The following is a 23,987-nucleotide window of genomic DNA, read 5'->3' as shown; positions in this document are numbered from 1 at the left end:
TATATATAATTTGAATTTTTGGAAACTGTGCTGTCAACTTTGGAAAAAGTTATCCCAATTTACTGTGTTGAGTTGGCATTGTACAGAAATTGACAGCCATATTGGTCTAGAAATGTTAATATTTATTTTTATTTTTTCCATTTGTACAAGGGTAACACACTGTATTAAATATGTAAGGTCATATCTACGTGGGTTTGATTACAGAAACTCATAAAGTATTCTCTAAATAATGAAAAAAGAATAAGATAAGACTACAAGAGGAAGAAGCAATTTAAATATGTTCAGGGACCATTTTCATCTTCAGAATTAAGGATTATTTTAATCTTACATCACTGCCTTTTCTCTTTTACTTTCCTTTTTAGTTTTATTTTAGGATTCCCTATTTTTAATGTTCATACAGAGATTTCTTTAACTGAAATACTGAATAGTTTCTCTGGTGTGAAAAACTATAATAGAACAGAGGATCCTAATGAGATAATTAATAATGTGAAATAGGAAGTAAAGGGCTAAAGATGTAGGGAAAGTGGGAAGGGTGGGGGAGAGGTAATAAAGGAGAGGAAAAAATATGAGAGATTGAAAAAATGGAAATAAAGTGTTTGTAAATGCGGAGGGGTGGAGGGGGTGAAGGGAGGGCAGGGACAAGGGGGAAAATGAGAATCAAGACCTATCATGTAAAAGTACAGGATCCCAATAATGAATGTAACTGTATTGTATACCTAGATTGTACCAATAAACTCAATAAAAAGAAAAAAAAACAAAACAAATCATTTTTTGCCGGGGATTTAGCTCAGTAGTTCTGCTGCCTGCCTTGCAAGTACAAGGACCTGAGTTCAACCATCGGTACCAAAAAAAAAAAAAAAAAAAAAAAAAGTTTTCAAAGATAGGTGTGGTAGTGTATGCCTATAATTACAACACTCTAGAAGGCTGAAATAGGAGGACTGCAAGTTCAAGGCCAGTCTGAAAAACTTAAGACACTGTCTCAAAAGAAGTAATTTTTAAAGGGCTCAATGTGATGGCCCTAGGTTCAATCTCTATACCACCAAACAAAAAACTAATATGTAATACCTATTTTTAGCAATTAAATCTTTATTCATTATTCTTCAGCTCAGATTCCAGTGTTCTTAGGGAATCTTAATTTGTTCCTCAAGGTGAAATACCTGGAAGATAGTTTCTCTTACAATAAACTACTATTTAACAGCATCCTGAACTTTGTGATTATCATCTAACCTGCAAATATTAAAGCAAACTCATGACTGATTGATTACATCTTTGCTGTGCCTCAAGGTAATAATAATTTAATTAACAGTAATGTTAAATAATATCTGGAAGAGAAAAATTTTAATTATAAATGCTCTGAGTCTTACAACATAGACACAGATTCTTTGATGCTTCTGCCATCAATCAATAAGTGGTGGGCAGGGGTCCCTACCTTCTAATTCAACAGGCTTTATGACTGCTATAACCAGCAGATTCTATAAGTGATGCTATGTGGCTTCTGAAGGCAGGTCTTTAAAAGCCATGATTCTTCTACTTGTACACTGGAACACTTGTTCTTTTATATGTTTTTTATTTTGGTATCTGGCATCAAACTAAGGACTTTGTGCTTATGAGGCAGGTGGCGGCACCACTAAGCTAAATCCCTGGCAAGACTTGTTCTTGAGGCTCTTAAGACCAAAGGTCCTAAATCTTGCCTCTACTATTACATACTTTAGGGCCAATTTTTATAACACAAATTTGATAAATTTTTTTCCCATGTCTGTGTTGATAATGAGTCTTAAGAGTAATACTTTGAAAGGAACACTTGGGCTGGGGATTTAGCTCAGTAGCACCATGCCCGTTTTCTAAACTCAAGGTCCTTAGTTAGATCCCAGGTACAGAGGGCAGGGGAGGGAGGGGGGGGAGAGAGGGGGAGAGAGGGGGAGAGGGAGAGGGAGAGAGAGAGAGGGAGAGAGAGAGAGAGAGAGAGATGGAAGGAAGGAAGGAAGGAAGAAAGGAAGGACCACTTAGCAACATCCCGTATCATATAGATATCATTATCTACAAACACCAGCATTCAGAATAATATCTCAAAAAACTGAAATTTAAAATGCATACCTTTCTTTTTTCGAATTCTTGAATCGTGTATGTGTGTGTGTGTATGGGTAGTAAAAATGGGTATTGCCCTTAATAGGAAGGGATGATGCCAGAATAATCAGATTCAACTTAGTTATACCATGTGTCTCTCTACCTCTATGTTTAACAAAGTATTACAAACATGAAGAATCAGGAAATATATCTGATTCTTTATTTTTAAATAGAAGTTATTATTATAGAAATGTCTATTCATAAACAGATCAATAAAATAAACCTGTCAGACCTAACACGAGGTGGAATCTTCATTATAAAGGCTTACCTGTATAGCTACTACTTGTTTTAGAAAAATGTTAAATCAACAACTATATTATTATAACTAGTATTATTAAAAATAGTAACTACCATTTGTTGGGCACTTGTTTAATACTAGTACTCACTGTGGTAAACTTTTTAAATAAATACACATTCTTAGTTCTTAAACTAAAGCTCACAGATATTCAGTCAGTAACTTCCTAAAGACACACAATGCTAGGAAGCAGAACTAGAATCTCAACCTAGCTAAGTTGTTCCAAAGCCTCTTCCATAAGCCACTAGACTACAGCAGAGGGGAAAAAAAAAAAAATCACAAAAAGCCTCTTACCTCCTTTTGGTTATATTTGATAGCAAGTTTTAGACGACTTAAATTCATTCTTTCCTCTAATAGTCCCCGTTTGTCAAGAGGTTCATCACTAGATGTATGGTTTAGGATCACTTCCAATTCACGTGAGTTCCGGGCTTGGGCAAGCAAGTCTTTAGCAAACATTTTGCACTGACGGGCTAGTTCTTCATAATCATTTCTAAAAAATATAGTAATTTATTATTAGAAATGTCACTTCCTCTAATTAAACTATAATCACTAGAAATTGTTTTATTCAGCATCCATTTAATTCTGACAGGGCTACATAAAATCTGGTCTTTTTCTGCTTACAAACGAAGGATGCAACAGGTGCATAAATTCTCCACAGCTTTGAGGAAAATGGTAACAATTATGTTCTTTGTGTTCATACTGATAATCTGAGATAAGGACAATATCCCTTATGTAGGACCAGGGATCTAGCTCAGTGGTTCTGGTGACTGCCTCTCAAGTGCAAGGACCTGAGTTGGATCCCCAGTACCAAAACAAAACAAAAAAAACCCTTATGTTTATTGATTTTTCCAGAAATTCTAATAATTTTCACCAACTATTTCTTTACTTAGCTCATTTGCTCTTATTCTCTAAGTTTAGCTACATTCCTTCTGCATTACTCAAATAAATAATAGGAGAAGTACTTTAATGCTATTCAATCATTATTATAAAATAAAATTTTGGGGGGGTTACCAGGGTTCGAACTTGGGTCCTTGCACTTGCAAAGCAGGTAGCAGCACCAGTGAGCTAAACCCCTGGCCCTATAAAATAATTTTAATAAAGAGTTTTCATAGGTCTACAATAATTTATGCTCTTCTAATATTAAAAATATTTTTATTCATATTTAAAATGCTCACTGGAATGAAATTCAAGTTAGAAAGTGATACTAAAATATACCTACCAAAGACCTTTTGTTTTCTTTTTGGTACTGGGGATTGAACTCAGGACCTTGCGCTTGCGAGGCAGGTGCAGTACTGCTCAGCTAAATCCCCGGCCCTGAATTTTTAGATTATTGTTCTGAATCTTGGCCAGGGATTTAGCTCAGTGGTGTTACTGCCTGCCTTGGAAGTGCAAGGTCCCGAGTTTGATCCACAGTACCAAAAAAAAAAAAGATTATTGTTCTGAATCTAAGTTCTTTGAATTGCTTATTAATGGCAGAAATAACAATATGTGAGAAATAAACTTTTATAATTCTTTTGTAAAGTATCAATTATATTAAATTTATATGTAAATTTTATAACAATGTAAATATTAGTTGAGAAGAAACAACTACGGGGATAGGGCTGGACTTCAGAAACTAATTTTTTATTTAGTTATTTTCCTCCAAGAAAAAGAAAAGAGAAACAGGAAGGCTTTCCATTAGTTAGTCTTTCTATACAGTGGCATTTTCCATAAAAATTTAATTCAAAGAAAAAAAACTTTTTCTTATAAGCTAACATTTCTCTCATTCACTCTTTGTATTTACTATGTAACCTGAGTAGTTGGATTTCATCAAATGAAGTATTCCCTGCTTCTTGGTTTGAGTATAGTATTACACAGCTACTTCATCTTTAAATATCTGATAGACCACTAGATTCAAAGGTAAAATTCATATTAATATTTGCTTAATCTCTAATAGATTTTTGAAAGATGTGACTATATCATTTAGATGGAAATATAGTAGAGTAGAAGCAAGAAGTCCTATGTTCTAGGTATAATTCTGCTTCTGCCTCTGTTTTCAACTCTGTTGTTAATTAGTTGTTTATATTAGTAGAACATCTACCCTTATAGAACTCTTTTTTGTCTTTAAAACACTGCATTGAAATTCTATGGTCACTTCCAATTTTAAATTAATTATTCTATGACTATTAATATTTATTTCAAATCCTTTTTGGAATGAATTGTTTTATACAGCTTTATAGTTTGGATCAAAAATGTCCTCCAAAAGGTTGACATGTTGAGAGGTGGGGCTTCTGAAAGGTAACTAAGTCACTGGTATTAACCTCAACAATGGCTAATCCACTGATGAGTTCATAGCTGAATATGCTATTAGGAGGTGGGACCAACTTGGAGAAACTGGGTCGCTGACTCTGAAGGATGTATCTTCTCTTTCTGCTCTCTGGCTGCCATAAAGTAAGCAGCTTTCCATTCTGTCACCAGAATATTGCTGCACTGGAGCCAGTTGATTATGGACTGAAACTTTTGCAACTGTGAGCCAAAAAAAACTTTCCTTCTGTACTTCATCAGGGCCACAGAAACCTAACACATGTGGTAACTCTGAACTCAAATTATAGGACTACAGTAACAGGAAATGCTTCATACTTAAAGATTACTTGATAGCTTTGTGCTAATAAAAGAAAAAAAAGTTACCTTTTAACCTTGTCTAATGAATTCATCAAAATACATACTTTGTCATATCAAGTTTAAAGTAAATTTAATTAAAGTAACTCTAAACTTGAAAACTTATCAACAGGCATCTTTTATTTATGCCTCTGCAATTCAGAACTGTCAAAAACACACACTATATACTGCTGCTGCTATGGTTTCTTTCTTCTTTACTTTTTTCCTTCCTTCCATCCATTTTTCTTTTCTTCTCTCTCCCTTTCCATCTTTCTCCATCTCTCTTTCCTTTTCCCCCTTCTTCCCCACCCCAGTCTTGTTGGTAATTAAAGGGATTAAAACCAGAGTCTGTTTTTAATTTTTGAGACAGGCTCTCACTAAGTCACTAAATTGCCCAGACTGGGCTCAAACCACTCATCTTTCTGCCTCAGCCTCTCAGAGTGCTGGGATTGAAGGCATGAGTCAGCATGCCTGGGTGAAAATTTCAAGTTTCTCACCATCCTTCTAATATGTGGAATTCTGAACTTTCTGATCTTGTCAAGTCACTGGATGGGTGTTATGTAAGACTCCAGTAGGAGCTGGGTTTAAGTACAGAGCCTTGTGGAAAACTTGAAACAGCAGCTGGGAAGAAACCCTAACTGCGCCTTCTTCAGACATCACCAGAGATACTCTGCCATAAAGGAAAATTTTTACAGCTTCCTTGGGGATTTAAAGCTGGCTAATGAGTGGCAGAGGGCAGCTGGAAAAAAAATGACCTAAAGAGCACCAGGTTCTGTTTCTCTGAAGGAGAAGGAAAATTCCAAATAAGTGACAACAAGGTGCAGTCATCTTGGATCAAATGTAAATAAATGTAAATTATAATTCAGCCTTTGGAGAAATTCAAGATCAATAAGACTCTGAGTTAAAAGACATTTTATCATTTACAATTTCCATTTATTCCCACCTGAATTCCACCTCCACAAGGCTTAGTTCTTTTAAATCAGCACTAAGTTCAAATGCTCTCAGAATTGGATCCTCCTCTGTTAACATTATTAGAGCTGGACTGGCCAAACATCGATATATATCAAGACGAAACCTGTGATAAAATTTGATTCCATAATGTAAAAAAAAAACCCTTAACATACACATAGAGTTTAAACTTTTGATTTTTTATAGTTTTACAAAATTTAAAAGTATGTAAATAACTATACATATACTTATTACAAGATAAACTTCACAAAGAGAAAGACTGAAAAATTAAATACTTGAGACACAAATATTGAAAAACTAACTACAGCCTTTAAGAAAATTATTTTACTGTTTCTGCACAGATTCAAAAGTTTGTATTGTTCAATCTAATTAAGCTTCTATTCCTTAACTAACAATTTTAAATAAGATATGTTAATGGATATTTGGTATGATATGGTTTGGATGATTATTAAAATATTCTTTTCCTAGGGCCGGGGATTTAGCTCAGCGGTTCGATGGTGTGCCTCACAAACCCAAGGACCAGAGTTCAATCCCCGGTACCAAAAAAAAAAAAAAATTATTTTCCTAGCAATAAAAATTCTTTAATATGCCATATATATTTCTGTGACATGACCCATTAAGCTAGGTTATGATTTTCAAACATGTTTCAAATCTTAAGAATAAAATTTTCCCTTTATACATAATTTCCAGCTAACAGAAAACAATCCCCTTACCCTGTTAACAAATTTTCATATTTTAACCCCTAACTGGGAAACAAACCAGAAAACTTACTATACTTATTCATTTATAAATGTAATTCATAATCATAACTTTACTATACAATGCATATTGTTTTTACCTTTAAATTTAATACATACTTATTTTAAGTAAATACTTTGGGAACATAAAACTTTTCAATCCTCCTCCTCCCTCCTCCCACTAACTCTACACTTCAAAGACACTTTGTAGAGAATTGTGCATATCCTTTCCGATACTTTCTATTAATATACAAACATAATACAAAAAGGAAAAACTTGCTTTAAAAAAATCATGAATTTATATATCACTACAAATAGCTTCACATCATTATTTCCTACAACTGCATGATTTTTATTTGATGAGGGTCCACTGAATTTCCAGTAATGAAAATTTAAGATTGCTTTTTTGGCAGTATAAAAATGCAGCATTAATATTATTTTTATTTCTATATCCTCTGTATACTTCAAATTTCTGGGCAAAATGGCACATGTATTTTAAATTCTGATTGTTGCTTTGTCCTCTATCTTAACTAATACTGGATATTAACACGTTTTAAAGGTTTTGCCAACTTAATGGAAAACAGAATTTTATATTTGATTTACTCTGAATTTCTCCAGAAGCCCGAGGATTCTTTTGTGTTTAATATCTTTATCTTTCTTTAATAACTTATCTTTGTTACTCTGTAAACTGCTGCTCATATTCTTTGGCCCCTTTTTTCTCTAATGACTATCTTTTTAAAAATTAATTTATAAGATTTCTTTACATATTAAAGAAGTCACTCAAATACTTCTCCCCAGTCTGTTGTTTATCTTCTTTACTGTGTTTATATTAAGTTTTTTTTTCAATATGAAAGTTTAAAATATTGGGCCAAATTAATGATACAGTATATTTAGTTTATAGGTTTAATGTCTTATATTTAGAAGCAATCTATTGTCCCAGCTACTCAGGATGCTGAGTCAGGAGGATTACTTTAGCTCAGCAGTTCAAGGCCAGCCTAGACAACAGAGAGAGAGCCTCATTTAAAAATAAGGGAAAAGATTCTGTATAATACTTTTAAAGAAAAGAATATTTTGAAATTTAGCTACAACCTAACTCTTTAATTAATAAGTACAATTAACTGTATTAAGTAAGGGTTTCTGCAGAGTTATTTGCCTATACCACCATCAAAGGCTAAGAAAACGCCAGTCATGGTGGTACATACCTATAACCCCCAGCTATTGGGAGAATGAGGCAAGAGAACTATAAATTTCAGGCCAGTCTGAATAAATTTGCAAAGTCCTGTGTCAAAGCTAAAAGGGGGGGGGCTGGGATGCAGCTCAATGGTAGAGCACTTGCCTTGCCTACTATGCAAAAGGCCCTGGATTCAAGTCCTAGCACCACTTGTATACATGTATGCATATATACATACATATAACCATAAGATATATGCTGAGAAAATATGCATAATCACAAAACTTATCTTCTTGTTTTTTTCATCAGTATGTCTAAATTAATCTTATGAGGTCATTTCTACAATAGACTTTTATACTAACCTATTTTACCATGTCTACAAATAGACTAAATATACTAAAGGATTGATGACAAAATGTACAGAAATAATTTTCAAAAACAATGGAAAGAAAAGTTTGGCAACTACTGTGTAGCCACTTTATATAATCTAACAGTAGATTACAAAATCTATCATCTACTTTATAAAATTTACCATTTTATCATTTGACATTCATAACACCATTAAAAGTAACGACAGTATGAAGAGGTCAGGGATATCTCTCTACAAAGAAAATAAAAACATAAAACTAGACAGTTGTTAGGCTATGGATGTAGCTCAGTCGTGCCACTGTCTGCCTCAAAAGGGCAAGATCCTGAGTTTGATCCCCAATATCAAACAGAAACAAAACAAAATAAAAAACTACAGACAGCTGTCCAAAAAAATCAACCATTTTACGCCACTGGAAATATTCTACTTGGAACTGTTGATTGCTGAAAAACGGAGTTACCAGCAGGAGTGGCTGGAATCTGTGCCTTGCCTAAAGCTATATCCATTGCCCCTGACTCCAGTTTAGTCAATGAGATCTGTAGTTTTACCAGTTTGATGCTGGTGAGCCTGCCTACACCTTTGAGACAGAAAGGCAAAATTATTTCACGGCGCAGTAAAAAACTACAGCCATGCTGGCTGAAAGTGGTGTGCTTAGCAAAGTCAGATAGTGAAACTCTGTAGCTTTGTAAGGCTGACACTGAAGTCCAAATTGAGGCAAACAGTAGACCAATAAGCAATTAACAAGGGTGATCCTTGAAAAGGAAAAGCCATAGATGGATTTAGATAAGATCTCCACAAATCCCTGGCTGACTAGAAAATTACAGAACACATAGCTTGGTAAAAAGAAAAAGCCAAGGAAATGTTGAGAAATAGCTATAATTTTAAATGCATTCCCAAACTAACCCACAGAGAAATTAACAGAGAGTAGAATTTCTAGGGGCTCAAAGTGTTATCAGCACAACTTTTATCTAAACCATCATCTGGCTGACCTATATAGACATCAAAATAACTTTAAGGAACCAAGGCTAAAAATAAGAATAAAAACAACAAACTAAGCACACATCAATGACTGTCTGCTATAAAGAGACAGGTTCTGCAGACCAAGCAAGTAACCAAAGACAAAATAAAATATAAAAAAAAAACTTAGGAAAATAAAACAGTATTCAGAGTCTATAATACTAAACTGTCCAGTTTGCAAATAAACAATAGATACGTTATTTTTTTTAAAAAGGTAAGCCATGCCTGTTCAAGGAGTAACAGCAAAGGCTTACCACAAGGAATGGGATGGAAAATAACCCAATCAGAGTGCTCACTTCAGCAGCACATATACTAAAAATAATCCAATCAGTCACTAAAAATAATAAGCAAGCAAATAAGAATAACAAGTCACAAGAATGGGGTGGGTGGAGACCATCACACAGAGTTTCTACAATATACTATCTAAAATGTCCAATTCCTAACATGGGACATGTGAAGAAAAAAGAAAATATAATCCACACTCCCAAAGAAAAATAGTGAACAGGAACTGTCTAACATTTAACCAGATGTTAGATTTAACAGAAAGAGATTTCAAAATAACCATTATCGGTATGTTCACAGTGCTAAAGGAAAGTACGAATATGAAGATAATATAGCATCAAATAAAAAAATCAATTACGTAAAATAAAATTGTTATAAAAGTGAAAAATACAGTAACTGAGATTAGAAATTCACTAGAAATGCCATTTATGGATTGAACTATATCCCTCAAAATTTATATTCAGGGCTGGGAATTTAGCTCAGTGGCTCCCCCACTTGCCTTAAAAGAGCAAGGTCCCAAGTTCAATCCCCTATAACAATAACAACAACAAAAATTATATCCTGATGTCCTACCTACCTATACATCTAACTGTGACTTTACTTGAAGATAGAATTTTAAGGAAAATCTAACTCCATGGAAGACATACACATGATGTATAAGTTTCGGAAAGATGTCTTTCAGATAAAATATCCAGAATGGCACATCAAAAAGAGTTAGAAAGTGAGTATAATGGTTTCTAGTATGTGGCAGAGTCACTACTCAAGAAACCTGGGGTTTCATTTTGAAATGAAGAAATGTTTTGAAATTAGATAACAGTGATGGACACATAGCTTTAAATAGCTTACAACTAAACTGCATACTTAAAAAGTATGAACTTTATAGTTTACAAATTATATCTTAATAAAGAGGTTATTAAAAAATAAAGTATACTTTCCAATCCCAAAAGAATTAAAGTAGAAGTTACCAAGAGAAAGCACTTTGGAAATCCTCAAATATCTACAAGGTAAAAATGGCAAAATTTAGAAATAATCTATGAGGCACAAAATGGGAGAAAATACTTTATCCCCCTAAGTGGGATCAATTCTAAAACCAATCTGGAAATCATAATCTTCAATTTACAGTATTTTTAATCTTACAAAGTGTGAAAATGTTTGCATCAGTAGAAACTATACTTCAAGTTTTAAATTTTGATCTTTTTTCAATTTTTGGTTTTGAGGGGATTTTTTTGGTATGAGGGCTCGAACTCAGAACCTTGTTCTTGTGAGCAGATGATATAAATTTTGATCTTTTTCTTGGATTACAATACTAATATGATACTCTCTCACTATGCTGGGCTATAGCTGAAAGCTGCAGCTACCAGGCTACCACAAGATCACATGGTTTCTACATTAAAAAAATATGATTTCTCTTAGATTATCTTGCTCATTATAGGCTAATGTGAGTCTTTTAAGTATGTTTAAGGTAGAGTAGATCAAGCTATGATGGTTGGTAGGTATGGTATATCAAATGCACTTTTTACTTAATGATATTTTTAACTTACAATGGGTTTATTGGGATATAACTGCAATAAATTTGGCATAGTAAGAGTAACGACAACAAAAAAATGGAAAAATATACCTATACACTACAATGAAAGTTATTTAAAACTTATGAATTATTTCTGGAATTTACCATTTAACATTTTCAGATGGTGGCTGACTGCAAGTAACTGAAATCGTGGAAAGTAAAGCCATGAATAAAGACAAACTCATTATTTTCAACATCTGTGTATCTGACAAAAGACATATAAAGCATACACACAACTTTTAAAATTCAACAATAAGAATATAAATGATTCAATTTAATAATAGGTAAAAAGAAGCCCAGCATAGTGGTACATGCCTGTAATTCCAGCTACTTGGGAGGTTGAAGCAGGAGGGTCATAAATTCAAGACCAGCCTGAGTAACGAAGCAAAACCCTGTCAAAAAATAGACCTGTTCAAAAAGGTCTGGGGATGTAACTCAGTGGTATAGCACTTGCCAAACATATGCAAGACACTGGGTTTGATCCCCAGTATCTATCCCTTCTCGCATGCATAGATATAAACAGACACTTCACCAAAGATAAACAGATGGAAAACAACATGAAAAGATGTACAATATCATACATTATAAGGAAACTACAAAATAAAATGACATACAAATACAGACCAATTAGGATAGTTCAAATTTAAAATACTGGAATACAAAATGCTGGTTTGAGACTGTACAGTAGCAGGAACTTTTCATCTGTCACTGAGACTTCTAAATACTAGCGCCACTACAGAAAACTTCAGCAGCTTCTTAGAAAACTAAAGACTCAACTACAGACTCAAACTATATGACCCACTAATCATAGATCCTGGTATCTACCTAAATGAGATAAAAACTTATGTCCACAAAAAAAATCTGTAGATGAATGCAAGTAACTGTTCCATACATAGGTGTCAACTTTAAAAGCAATGGAGAGGTCCTTCAATAAGTAAGTGGATAAACTGTAATCATTTAGCACTAAGAAGGAATGTGCTATTAAGCCATGAAAAGGCATGAAGGAAATTTAAATACATATTATTAAGTGAAAGAAGCTGATCCGGAGGGCCTGCATGCTGCATGATTTTCATTATATACCATTATGGAAAAGGTGTACCTATGGAAACAAAAAGAATGCAGCAGTGGTTGGTAGGGACTTGAGAGAATAGTAGAACAGATGTAACACAGGAATTTTAGAGAAGTGAAATTATTCTTTACGATATTATAATGGTGGACACATGTCCTTATACACTTGCCAAAACCAAGAATATATAGCATTAAGAGTAAACCCTAGGGTCAGAGATCTAGCTCAGTGGTTCTGCTGCCTGCCTCGCAAGCACAAGGTCCCGAGTTTGATCCCCAGTACCAAGGAAAAAAAAAAAAAAGAAAGTAAAACCTGGGATGTGAGGGTGGCCTGACTGCAGCATCTGTCACCCCACTGATTGCCTGAGTTGATTCAACTGATCTGGCTGGCTAAGCAGCTGTCCCCTTCCCCCTCACCATTCCATGTGCAACCCTCTTGAAGCTGTCAAAGAGGATGACCATTCCCTATAGAGGAGGACCAAGGACTGTTCCTCCATCAAGGGTATGCAGATATCTGCACTTCCCTGCTATAATCTCCAAACACGGTCTCTAATATAATCTGTAGACTATGAGTGATCAAGATACACCAATGTTGGTTCATCTGCTGTAACAAATATAGTCGCACCAGTAGGGGATGTTGATGGTGGGTAATATTTGAAAGGGGTGGGATATAATATGGGAACATCCTGAAGTGTTTTGTGAAATCTGTTAAAACTGCCCTAAAAAAATTATATATATAGTTTAAAAAATGATTCAAGAGTCAAAGAAAAAAAATCCTAAGGAAAAGTGAAAGTATCATGAATACACTTGTATTAGAAAGGAAGCAAGATCTAGAAAAACATAAGCCAAGTTTCTAATTTAAGAAACTAGACAAAGAAGATTAAATCAAACACACAGAAAAAAAGAAAGAAGAAAAGTCCAAGCAGAAATATTAATGTAGAAAAAAAAACATGAATGAATGAATGAATGTTGTTTTTTGTTTTTTTTTTTTTAGAAAAGATCAATAAGGGCAAGGAATTTAGCTCAGTGGTTCTGCCACCTGCCTTGCAAGCACAAGGACCCAAATTCGATCCCCAGTACCAAAAAAATAAAAAGAAAAAAAGAAAAGATCAATAAAATGACAAGCTTATAGCTTATAGTTAGATCAGAGCTTAGCAGACATTTTATGTAAAGGGTCAGATATTCAATAACTTAGACTTTGAAGGCCATACTGTTTATATGGCACCTGTTCAACTCTTGTTATACCATAACAACAACAAACAATGCAAAATTGGTTATGTATAGATATGTTTCAATAAAATATTATTTATAAAAGCACTGGCACAATGGACTTGGCTATTATAGTTTCATAAACCATTAAACAAGATGGACAACTTAATAAAGTTGTCTTGTGTACAAGAAGGCTACTGATTTTTAAGTGTTGACCTTGTATCCAGCTACTCTACTGAATCTGTCAAATAAGTCTTTTAGCAGAGTTTTTTGGGTCTTCTATGTAGAGTATCATATTGTCAACAAATAAGGAGAGTTTACTTCTTCCTTTCCTATCTTTTTGGCTTTTCTTTTTCTTGTCTAATTGCTGTGGCCAATGTTTCTAGAACTATATTAAATAAGAGTCATGATAGTGGGCATCCTTGTCTTGTTCCTGATTTTAACGTGAAGGTTTTCAGTTTTTGGTCATTTAATATGATGTCAGCTGTTGGTTTTTCATAGATAGCCTTTATCAAGTTGAGATAAAGACCATCTATTCCAATTTTCTACAGGGTTTTTATCATGAATGGGTGTTGAATTTTGTCAAATGCTTTTCTTGCATCTATTGAGATGATCATATGGTTTTTGTCCTTGACTCTGTTAATATAGTGTATTACATTTATTCATTTACATATGTTGAACCATCTTTGCATCCTTGGAATAAATCCAACTTGGTCAGGGTATATGATCTTCTTGATGACCCTCTGTATTGTTTGCATGTTCATTAAGAAGATTAGCCTATAGTTCTCTTTTTTGGTTGGGTCTTTCCCTGGTTTTGGAATCAAAGTAATACTTGCTTCCAGGAATGAATTTGGAAGTATTGCTTCCCTTTCAATTTCACTGAAAAGTTTAAAGAGTAGTGGCAGTAGTTCTTCTCTAAATGTCTTGTAGAATTCAGCAGTGAATCCATCAGGTTCTGGGCTTTTCTTCGTTGGTAAACTTTTAGTTACATTTTCAAATTCACTGATTGCAATTGGGGTGTTTAGAAAATTTTTATATTCTTCATTCAATTTTGGTAATTTATAGGTATCTAGAAATCTATCAATTTCTTCTATGTTTCCATTTTATTAGAGTACAGTTTCTCAAAGTAAGTATTGATTATCCTCTGGATTTCTGCTGGATCTGTTGTGACTTCACCTTTTCATTCCTATGTGCATGAATTTGAGCCTTTTCTCTCATTTTTTTGATAAGGTTGGCTAAGAATTTATTAATTTTATTTATTCTTTTGAAAAACCAACTCTTCGATTTGTTTTTTGTATCATTCTCTTAGTCTCCATTGCACTGATTTCTGCTCTGATCTTTATAACTTCCTCTTGTTTGGGTTTCTCTTGATCTTCTTCTTCCAGGAGCTTAAGATTCAGCATTAGGTTGTTTATTTGTTTATTTTTCTTAGGGAGGGCATTTACTGGTATGAATTTTCCACATAGAACTGCTTTCACTGTATCCATAATTCCTGTATGTTGTACTGGCATTATCATTAAATTGTAAAAAATGTTTAATTCCTTCTGTGACCCACTGGTTGTTCAGGAGAGTGTTATTCGATTTCCATGTGCTTGTGAAGTTCCTGGGGTTTCTTATGCTATTGATCTCCAGTTTAATTTCACTACAGTCTGATAACATACATGGGATAACTTCAATTCCTTTTCATTTACTTAAAACATGTTCTATGAACTAGTATATGGTCTACTTTGGTAAATGACCCATGTGCAGCCAAAAAGAATGTATATTCTTATTTTGTGGGGTGGAACACTCTGTAGATGTCTATTATAAAGTCCATTTGTTCAAAGGCTAAATTCAGTTCTAGTATTTTGTTGTTGATTTTTTGTCTAGATGATCTGTCTCTTTGTGACACTGGGGTATTGAGGCCCCCCACTGCAATTGTATTAGTGATTATTTGGTTTTTCATGTTTCTTAATATTTGTTTTCTATAATTGGGGGGGCATTAGTATTTGGTACATATATATTTATGATTGTCATGTCTTCCTTTTGGATTGCTCCCTTTACAAGGATGTAGTGACCTTTGTCTCTCTTAGTTTTGGTTTGAAATCTATTTTGTCTGCAAATAAGATAGCTACCTCTGCTTTTTTCCAGCTTCCTGTCACATGGAGAAATTTTTCCCATCCTTTTACTTTCAGTCTATGAGTTTCTTTTTGAACCAGGTGTGTTTCTTGTAATATAACATATTGTTGTATTTTGCTTCTTAATCCATTCTGCCACTGTTTTTCTTTTGATTGGTGAATTGAGGCCATTAACATTGATGATTATAACTGATATGTAGTGACTATCATTGTTATGTTATTTTCCTGCTGTTGGCTCAGTTTTATCCTTCCCCCCTTTAATTTCTTGCCTTGCCTGACGAAATATTTGGATTTGCTCTGTTGGGCCTCATGGAGTTGCAACCTTCATTATCTTTTTCTTGGACATTTAAATTGTTTGGAGTGCTGGTTTGGCATTCATAAAGTTTCTCAGGTGTTCTTTGTCATGGAAGTATCTTATTTCCCCATCAATCTTGAAAGATAGTTTTGCAGGATACATCAGCCTACGTTGGAGGTTGTTTTCTTTTAAGGCTTGACACACCTCACTCCTGGCTCTCCTTGACTTGAGAGTTTATGTTGAAAAGTGGTAAATTAGCCATAAGGAGAACAGAGAGAATGCCACACTTGCTAAGTCATTGGCTCTACAGAAAACAGAATTCGGATTGGTCAAGAGATGTCTGTTCCTTGTTAAAGAATTTTACAAAAATAAAAATTTATTCAAAAAAATTTATTCATATAGTCTTGTGTAACTGAGTACTTTTTTTAAAAAAATAAAACAAACTGGAAGTAAAGTTTCCATATATGTAAGACACGTGTGAAGATTACTTTGTCTCACATATAATCAACTTAAGGTTTTATAGGAACAAACAATTATGTTCCATTAGAAACACTGGAAATAGGAAAGCATTATTTCATAACACTTAAATCTTACAGAATTCATCCATTATTTTTAGAGAAATCCAAATCACTTTTTTGAAGATCATAACATTTAGTTATTCCAATATCTCCTTATCATCATCACTTGCCATTTTTTGATCTCCAGGACTCTAAGGACTTCGTCATCAGTGTTTCTCTCAACCTATTTTCTTGCTACAATTCCAGAAAAATCCATACTCCTAAAACCACTCTTGCTTCAGAGCTCACCATATCAACATCCTATGCGATACCTGGTAGGGACCTTGCTGAGTTCTGCAAATTCACTTGCCTTCAGAGGTACAATGGGTAATAATATGACTAAAGTTGAGTATACACTGTGTACTGAAAAGAAAATTATATTTTAAAAAAACACTGTGAAGTTGAACAAAGTCCATTGTAAATTAACTGGCTATCCATTATTGTGCTATCCTAATTCAAACATTTCTCAAGTTTTTAAAGTTTGCCTCCCTTTAATAGATAATTAAGATTTCATATCTTCTTTTAAAGTTATTTGCAAATTCAAAATACATCAAATATGGATACTAAAACTAAATAATAGCAATTATATTACTGAAAATGTTTAATAAACTCAAGTAGTCTACTATCTTTCCCTACCACATCTAGAAATATTGCCCCTAGTATTATCATCACCTGGAACTACACCATATCTGAAATGTAAAAAATAGTATTTTATATAAATACAGATCATCTTACTTTCTGTTAGTACACTGGCTTCAACTTCACAGAAATCATACCATCTCCCTTTTTTTTACTCATTTTGTTAGCCTTCTTTTCTTCTGGAGTTCTACTTAACAATTCCTGGAAATTACATCAGAAAAGGCCCTTTTCCAGTTGCTATAATTGTTTTCTCAAGAATCAGTATTAAACTCCCTCAAACTCTTCTGCTAATATTCCTAACCATTTGCAGCTCCCAAATAAACCACAATTACATGCTGTACTTTCTGCCTAAAATATTTCACCTTTTAATTCTTATTCATTCTTAAAAGATCTATCTTAAGCCATAATTTCTTTAAATTATTTCAGAACATGCTGTTTTCCAGCCTCAAACCAAGCCAGATTAAATGATTTCTCCAGCCTCAAACTCTCACCCCCAGCTGCTTCAACTACATGTTTTAAGAAGCATATAATTTGGAAAATATTTACATTTAATGAAAGATTTTACAACCGGAAGAAGCCTTAATGATAATTTTCCTTGTCATTTTATGAACCACTTATTTTAAAACTAAAAAATAAAGTGATATAGCCATAGCTATAAATCAGATGTTACCAAAGAGGAAATACATCTGTTTTAAAACAGACTTGAAAATACAAAATATTTCTAGTTAAATCTCTGCAAATAAACATTAAACTGGTTCCCAGGAAGCTTTCCCAATTTATAGATTTGTGACTGTCAATACATCAAGGGTATGTGAATAAAGTAAGGGAGAGAATAGTTTGGAGATTTAAGTTTTATTTTATATACTATGCAAATACTTTTAACTTAAAAATGTTTGTCAATAGACTGCTTGGGACTTCTAGGTCTATTTTCCAGAGTAGATATTACCTTTGATACCTTATCAACTATAATTATTATTTGCATATATAAATGGTATGCTTAATTAATTTATTATTTTTAATTATGTATACAGTGGTACCTTGGTTCATGAATTTAATTTATTCCATGATCTGGAAAAGATGGCCATAGTTGTGTTCCTGTGGGAAAGATAGTTATAACTGTGTTCATCACCTGATGCAAAATTCCAAACAAAAACAAAATTTTGCCAATGCTTCTATTTGTGAATCAAACTGTTGGCAAACAAAAAGTGTTCATGAACTGAGGCACCACGCTATATATAAAGGCTAATGTCATGTTTTATTATTTAATTAGAATACTCAAAAGAGGAATTTATTTTTTAAAAAGAGAGATTTATTTTAGTTAATAGTTCTGGGAAGTTCAAGAGCATATGCCTGTGTCTTCTCTGCCTCTGGTGAAGGTCGCATATAAGAAGCAAAAATAGGCACATGCTGAAGAAAGCACACCTGTGAGAGAGGCAGAAGGGAGATGCAGGCAATTTCATTATCATGAGAACTAATCCAGACTCAAAAGAATTAACAGTCTCTTGAAAAAAACATATTTGTTGTTATAAAGTGTCTCAAGACCCAACTAACCTTCCAAAGGCCCACCTCTCAAAAATGCAACAATGGGAGTCAAATTTCAACATGAGGTTTGGTAGAGAAATCCTATTAAAACCAAACCAAAGACACATGCCAAAATTTAAGATTTTCAAATGGTACCTCTATTCCTTCCACTACTTGGAAGTTTTCTTGGACTCATAAACCACCTCTGAAAAGCAAAATAGTACTCCCATCCACCAAGAATATGAGATAGATCTCATTCACTTCCTATTTAGCATTGATAAAAATTTCTGAAAAATTCAGAACTTAATCAGCAAAGAAGCTAGCAATCTGGCTTTCCCAAGTCACCCCTGTTATAGTTCTTTATTTTTTGGTACCGGGGATCGAACTCAGGACCTTGTGCTTGCAAGGCAGGCACGGTGCCACTGAGCTAAATCCCGGGCCTGAGAATAGCAATTTTAAAAAGCCAATATCAATGACATACACTTACTACATCACAAATCTATTTATTAAAAATCTTAATTTTCTAACCTGGAATGTCGGAGGCTGTCCTTTTTGTTTTTTGCAGAACACAATGTGCATTCACAGCCAACTGCATGGGGCTTGGGTAGAGACACATCCTGTTTTAAGAGCATTGTAAGAATTTCATAGTTGTTACGATGAGCAGCTAAAATGACAGGTGCAACATCCATAGTTGTTGAATACTCAGGATTTTGAATTCGTTCCATTAGTTTCTGAAAAATATTTATAGAAATGTCCAAAAATTATTATTTGTGACTTCAAAAAAATTTATCTTAAGGATGAAATGAAAACATAGGAAGGCAAAAAGAACTTAAGAATCTTTTAAGGAATATAGAAAACATTTTAGTCAGAATGAATTTTTAGAACCTTAAACTTTAATAAATGTAATATAATCACAACAGATAAAATCTCAATAGATAACAATCATACAACTAGAGTTGTTTCCTTACCAAAGAAGTGATGATATTTAGAGAAATACCTTAGAAAAAAGAATTTGGTTTTTATGAGATTATAGAAATATGCATGGCAAAGATAAAGAACAAGAATTTTAGAAAAAGAATATAATACAATGTGGAGATGTTAAAAAATAGGCAGAGTACAAATGCATGAGAAAAACTAAAAATTCCGCCTCTATGGTAAACTTTGTCACATTAAAGCAATGAAGCAACCTGAAAAAGGAAGCACTCTTCACGTTGTATAATTCTCTATGTATTCCCAACGATTGCTTATACTGGTTCCTATTACAAATACAACACTAACAATCATAACTACTAATAAAGAGTCCTAGAACTATTACACACTTTACATTCATCATCTCACTTAATCCCCCAGGAGCCTGCAAAACTGAGCATAATTAATCCCCACAAAGAAACTGAGGCTCAGAGAAGTTAATGTGCCCAAGCCACACAAGAGAGTGGGTTTGTATTACTATCATTATGATTAATCCAGATTTGTATTAATCAGGAACCTGAGCTCCTTCCACTACTACATGGGCCCAGTGGCTTGACAATGACATGAAATGAGGAAAAAAATATTAATAGTTAAAGAATCAGGGTTAAATAAAAAGATTAACTATTTTATGACTAATGCATAGTCTTTCTAATACTTCTCACTTTTTCAGAGGTTTTCCTGAGAGCTGTTTGATTCCAATGTAAGCTCATCAAGTTCACATTTTGGTAATTTTTATTAACATTGTAATAGTGTACACTCATTATAAAATATCTGAAAAATATAGAAAAGCAGAAAGGATAAAAATACCCTTATTACTTCTACCAAATAACATTTTACAGTACAGCATATTCTATTCTTTTCTCTATCAAACACCTTTTTGAGGTCATCTTTTGCATCAACAACTATGTTAAGCAGTAGTGGTAAAAAACAATGGCTCTTAATAGTTCAAAGATCAAGGACTCTTAATAATCTTACAAAGCTGTAGCTCAGGATCTTTGAGGAAAAAAATTGAAGCACAGAATTTTTCTAAAAAAGGTCATAGACACTGTGTTTAAGATATTTGCTAAATTTAAAAATGCTATCACAAACATCTTCATGAAAACAGTATTTTGCAAGTTCACGATTATCTCATTAACACAGACCATTAAGAAGTAAAATTATAGGTCTACCAGCCTATAATTTTTGAAGCTCTTGATACATAATGCTAAAAGCCTTTTAATAGTTTATATAACCAATAACATAAGATGCATCTTTTTCATACTAAAGCTTTACTCACCAGCACTGGGCATGATTACTCCTAATTTATGAGTGAAAATATATCATTATGAAATTTTAATTTACTTTTATTTGGTTACTGGTAAGTTTTAAAATTTACTGATATACTTATCTGCTTTTCTCCTTTTATGCACACTTTATATACTTTGTTTATTTACTAGAGAATTCAAATGAATGAATTTAACATTTATAGGGAATCCTTAAATTAGCCTTTTTCCCTCTTGTTGCAATTACTGGTCATATAGAGGAGAAGATTATGTTTAATCCCAAAAGAAAAACCCTAATTGCAAAGGAACCTTCATGTTTCCCATAAAACATATTTAACTATATGAAAAGCATTATATATGCATGAGATTAAAATTCCTAATTTCATTGCTCATAACATAATCTAATACTACCAAGTAAACATGTATTTCCAAGTCAACTGCAAAAAAGAACTTTGACAAGCCAAGAACACAGAATTAATTCACAGAAATGGTAAAAGCACATAGAATATTCAATATTGCCTATGTAATGCTAATAGTGCTGTTACAATGTGATGCTACCATTATTGGAAGTATCCAAATAAAAGCTGAATAATCATTATTTGCTAAAGACAGAGTAGAAAGTGTTTTTGTTTGTTTTTGGTACAACGGATCAAATTAAGGACCTTGCACTTGTGAGGCAGGCGTGGAGTAACTAGAAAGTGTTTTAATTGACTAGGAATACCAATTAGTAGTTCCAACATCTAGCACACTGTATTTCACTCTTCCCACCAAGAAATGAAATGGGTTACAGACTAAATAGAAAGTATACCAAAATGTGACCATTAAGTACAAGGTAAATAGCAGAAAACTGACTAAAATTTAGGTATTTCTAGCTCTCTGGAACTATATGCTTGGCCTTTTTATCTTTATTCTTGTTAGTTTCTTATCACTACTTAGACTAGGTGGTACTATCCTCTGGAGAAAATCACATTTTTGTTGTTGTCCTTGTTTTGTGGTGCTGTGGGTCAAACCAGGGCCTTGTGCATGCTAAGCCAAGTTCTCTACCAGTGGGCTGCACCACTAGCCCAGCAAGTTAGATTTTTTTAAATAATCTAAACGAGTAAAGTTTTTCAGTTAACACATGATAAAAGTATGAAATTTAGCATAACTTCTCATAGTTATCAGATCATGGAAGAAAGTCTGTTACTAATTTATAATTATTTTAAAAATACTTTTTTTCTGTTTCTACTCCCAGAAGTTAGACTGCTTGTTTCACTATACTTGCTCCAATAAGTTTTATCATTTAAAAAATTTGAACAAGAAGTATCTCACTTTTTAAGTATTTGATTATTAGTGACTATTTTCCTAATTATAAAAGCAATAAAGAAAATTTAAAAAGCAGTGGAAAAGTCCTTAATTTGGTCAATAAATAACAGATGAACACTGTAAGGTAATATTTTGTTGTACTTATATACAATCTCTTTAAATGTATTATTTTTAACCTTAGATCAAATTATATGTACAATTCACTGTCCCCATTTTTTCTTGCTTAATACTTATTTTTCCATATTCCTGAAAATTGTTTCTAAAATATCATTTTAATGACTGCATATTACATTGTACTATCAATTATTCATTATTTTCAATCTTTTAGGGTGTTTACTCTTACACCATCTATTTTCTGAATATTTATATTACCTTTTTTCCCCATTGCTACAAAAAAGATTGTAATCAACAGTTTTGTTTCACCTAGTTTTAAAATCCATTTGCTTCAGAGTTTTCAAGAGGAAAATGCACTAAGTTAAGGAGTATGAACACCTTTTTTATGATACATCTTGCCCCACGAGCAGTATATGTATAAACCTATGCTACTCCCTTGTCATCAATGATTACTGGCTTGGCTTTTTTAAAAAACTATTCGCTAAACTGGGCATGGTGGCATAAATCCATAGTTCAAGCTACTCAGGCTGAGGTGGGAAACTGTTTTAGAGTCCACAAGTTCAAGACCAGTTTTGGCAACATACTGAGATTCCATCTAAAAATTTTCTTCGCTAATCTGATGAGCAAAACTTAGTATGTGATAAATGATTATTAGTAAGGGTTGGTACAGTACTTTGGATATTCTCATGTCCTTTTCTAATATGATTACAGTGTTTTCCATCGATTTATCTAGTACTAATATTACTAATTTGAGATATTTGCTGCAAATATCTTTTGCCAATTATCCATTGCTTTTAAATTCTGCCTGTTTGAATTCAAGAAATTTAATTTCTATATTAGTTCCACTGCCTCCATGATTTTTGTCCCATTTTTATACTTAAAAAATTCCTTCCAGTACCAAACAGCTAAATATTCATTGATATTTTCTTTCAGTTTTATGGTTTAATTATTTACATTTAATTCTTTAACCTATCTGGAAACTAATGATATTTTCAACATTACCTGAAAAATATTCCAAAGTATAAACACTGGTTGATACTGACAAAATTATAAAAATATCAACTACATTTAAAAAGTTACCTGAAAGCAATACTAATTATTCTACCAAGAGTCTACTTAGTTATACTTTACAAAGCAATACTAGTTATTCTACCAAGAGTCTAGTTAAAGTTATACTTTACAAAGTGAAAAAAAATTCTGTCTTAAAAAAATAAATAAATAAATTTGGGAGAAGAAAAAAAATGGCAACAGGGCAGGAGAGCTAGTTTGGTTTAAAATCCAAGTTAGTAAATACTTAAGAGTACTAACTACTATAGTTGGTCTTGATGATCGTTTTGGTCGATGATTAAGTAGTATATCAACAGCTCCCACTACTTCAGAGTCGATTGCCACCAAAAGTGCATCTGCGGACTTTAAAAAAAAAAAAAGTTAAAAATGAAAATGGATGATGAAAAGGTAAACTATTTATTCTAATTTATAAATAGTTACTTAAAATTTTTAACTGTATTATATACAGTAATACTGAATTTTCAAAAATTTAACTTGTACAAGTGGTATATTTGCTTGCCTTAGCAGTATTTCTGTGTACACATTTCTGTATACACATTTCTGTCCTGATTTCAATGCATGAGCTAGTAAAATAATAAATGCTTGATAACAGGGATTGCTAATTGAATAGATTTACTACTGAATACAGTGCAGTATTTAAAGTTGAATTTTCTTTTCAAGACCTTTATTCTTGAATAGTGAACCAAAAAACTCTTCCAAA

General features: G+C 33.0%; 1 protein-coding gene across 8 annotated transcripts in view; it reads right to left on the bottom strand.

The window, feature by feature from the left end:
- Trpc1 (transient receptor potential cation channel subfamily C member 1) overlaps window positions 1-23,987 on the bottom strand; it is a 67,347-nt gene that overhangs the window by 28,491 nt on the left and 14,869 nt on the right. For 5 of the 8 annotated variants that reach the window (XM_010608169.2, XM_010608177.3, XM_010608173.3 and 2 more), the window contains 4 exons: window positions 23,528-23,629; window positions 19,098-19,300; window positions 6,000-6,131; window positions 2,714-2,909 (listed from right to left, as the gene is read on the bottom strand). In XM_010608169.2, coding sequence (XP_010606471.1) covers window positions 2,714-2,909; window positions 6,000-6,131; window positions 19,098-19,300; window positions 23,528-23,629 — 633 coding nt within the window. Of the gene's footprint in view, window positions 1-2,713; window positions 2,910-5,999; window positions 6,132-19,097; window positions 19,301-20,200; window positions 20,310-23,527; window positions 23,630-23,987 lie in introns of those variants that run through there. The other 3 variants (XM_010608178.2, XM_010608172.3, XM_010608171.2) reach the window with 3 other exon arrangements.

This window comes from Fukomys damarensis, unplaced genomic scaffold (genome assembly GCF_012274545.1).
Source record: "Fukomys damarensis isolate Sample0158 unplaced genomic scaffold, DMR_v1.0_HiC HiC_scaffold_37, whole genome shotgun sequence".
Classification (NCBI taxonomy): domain Eukaryota; kingdom Metazoa; phylum Chordata; class Mammalia; order Rodentia; family Bathyergidae; genus Fukomys; species Fukomys damarensis.
This window is presented reverse-complemented; position numbering and strand designations above follow the sequence as displayed.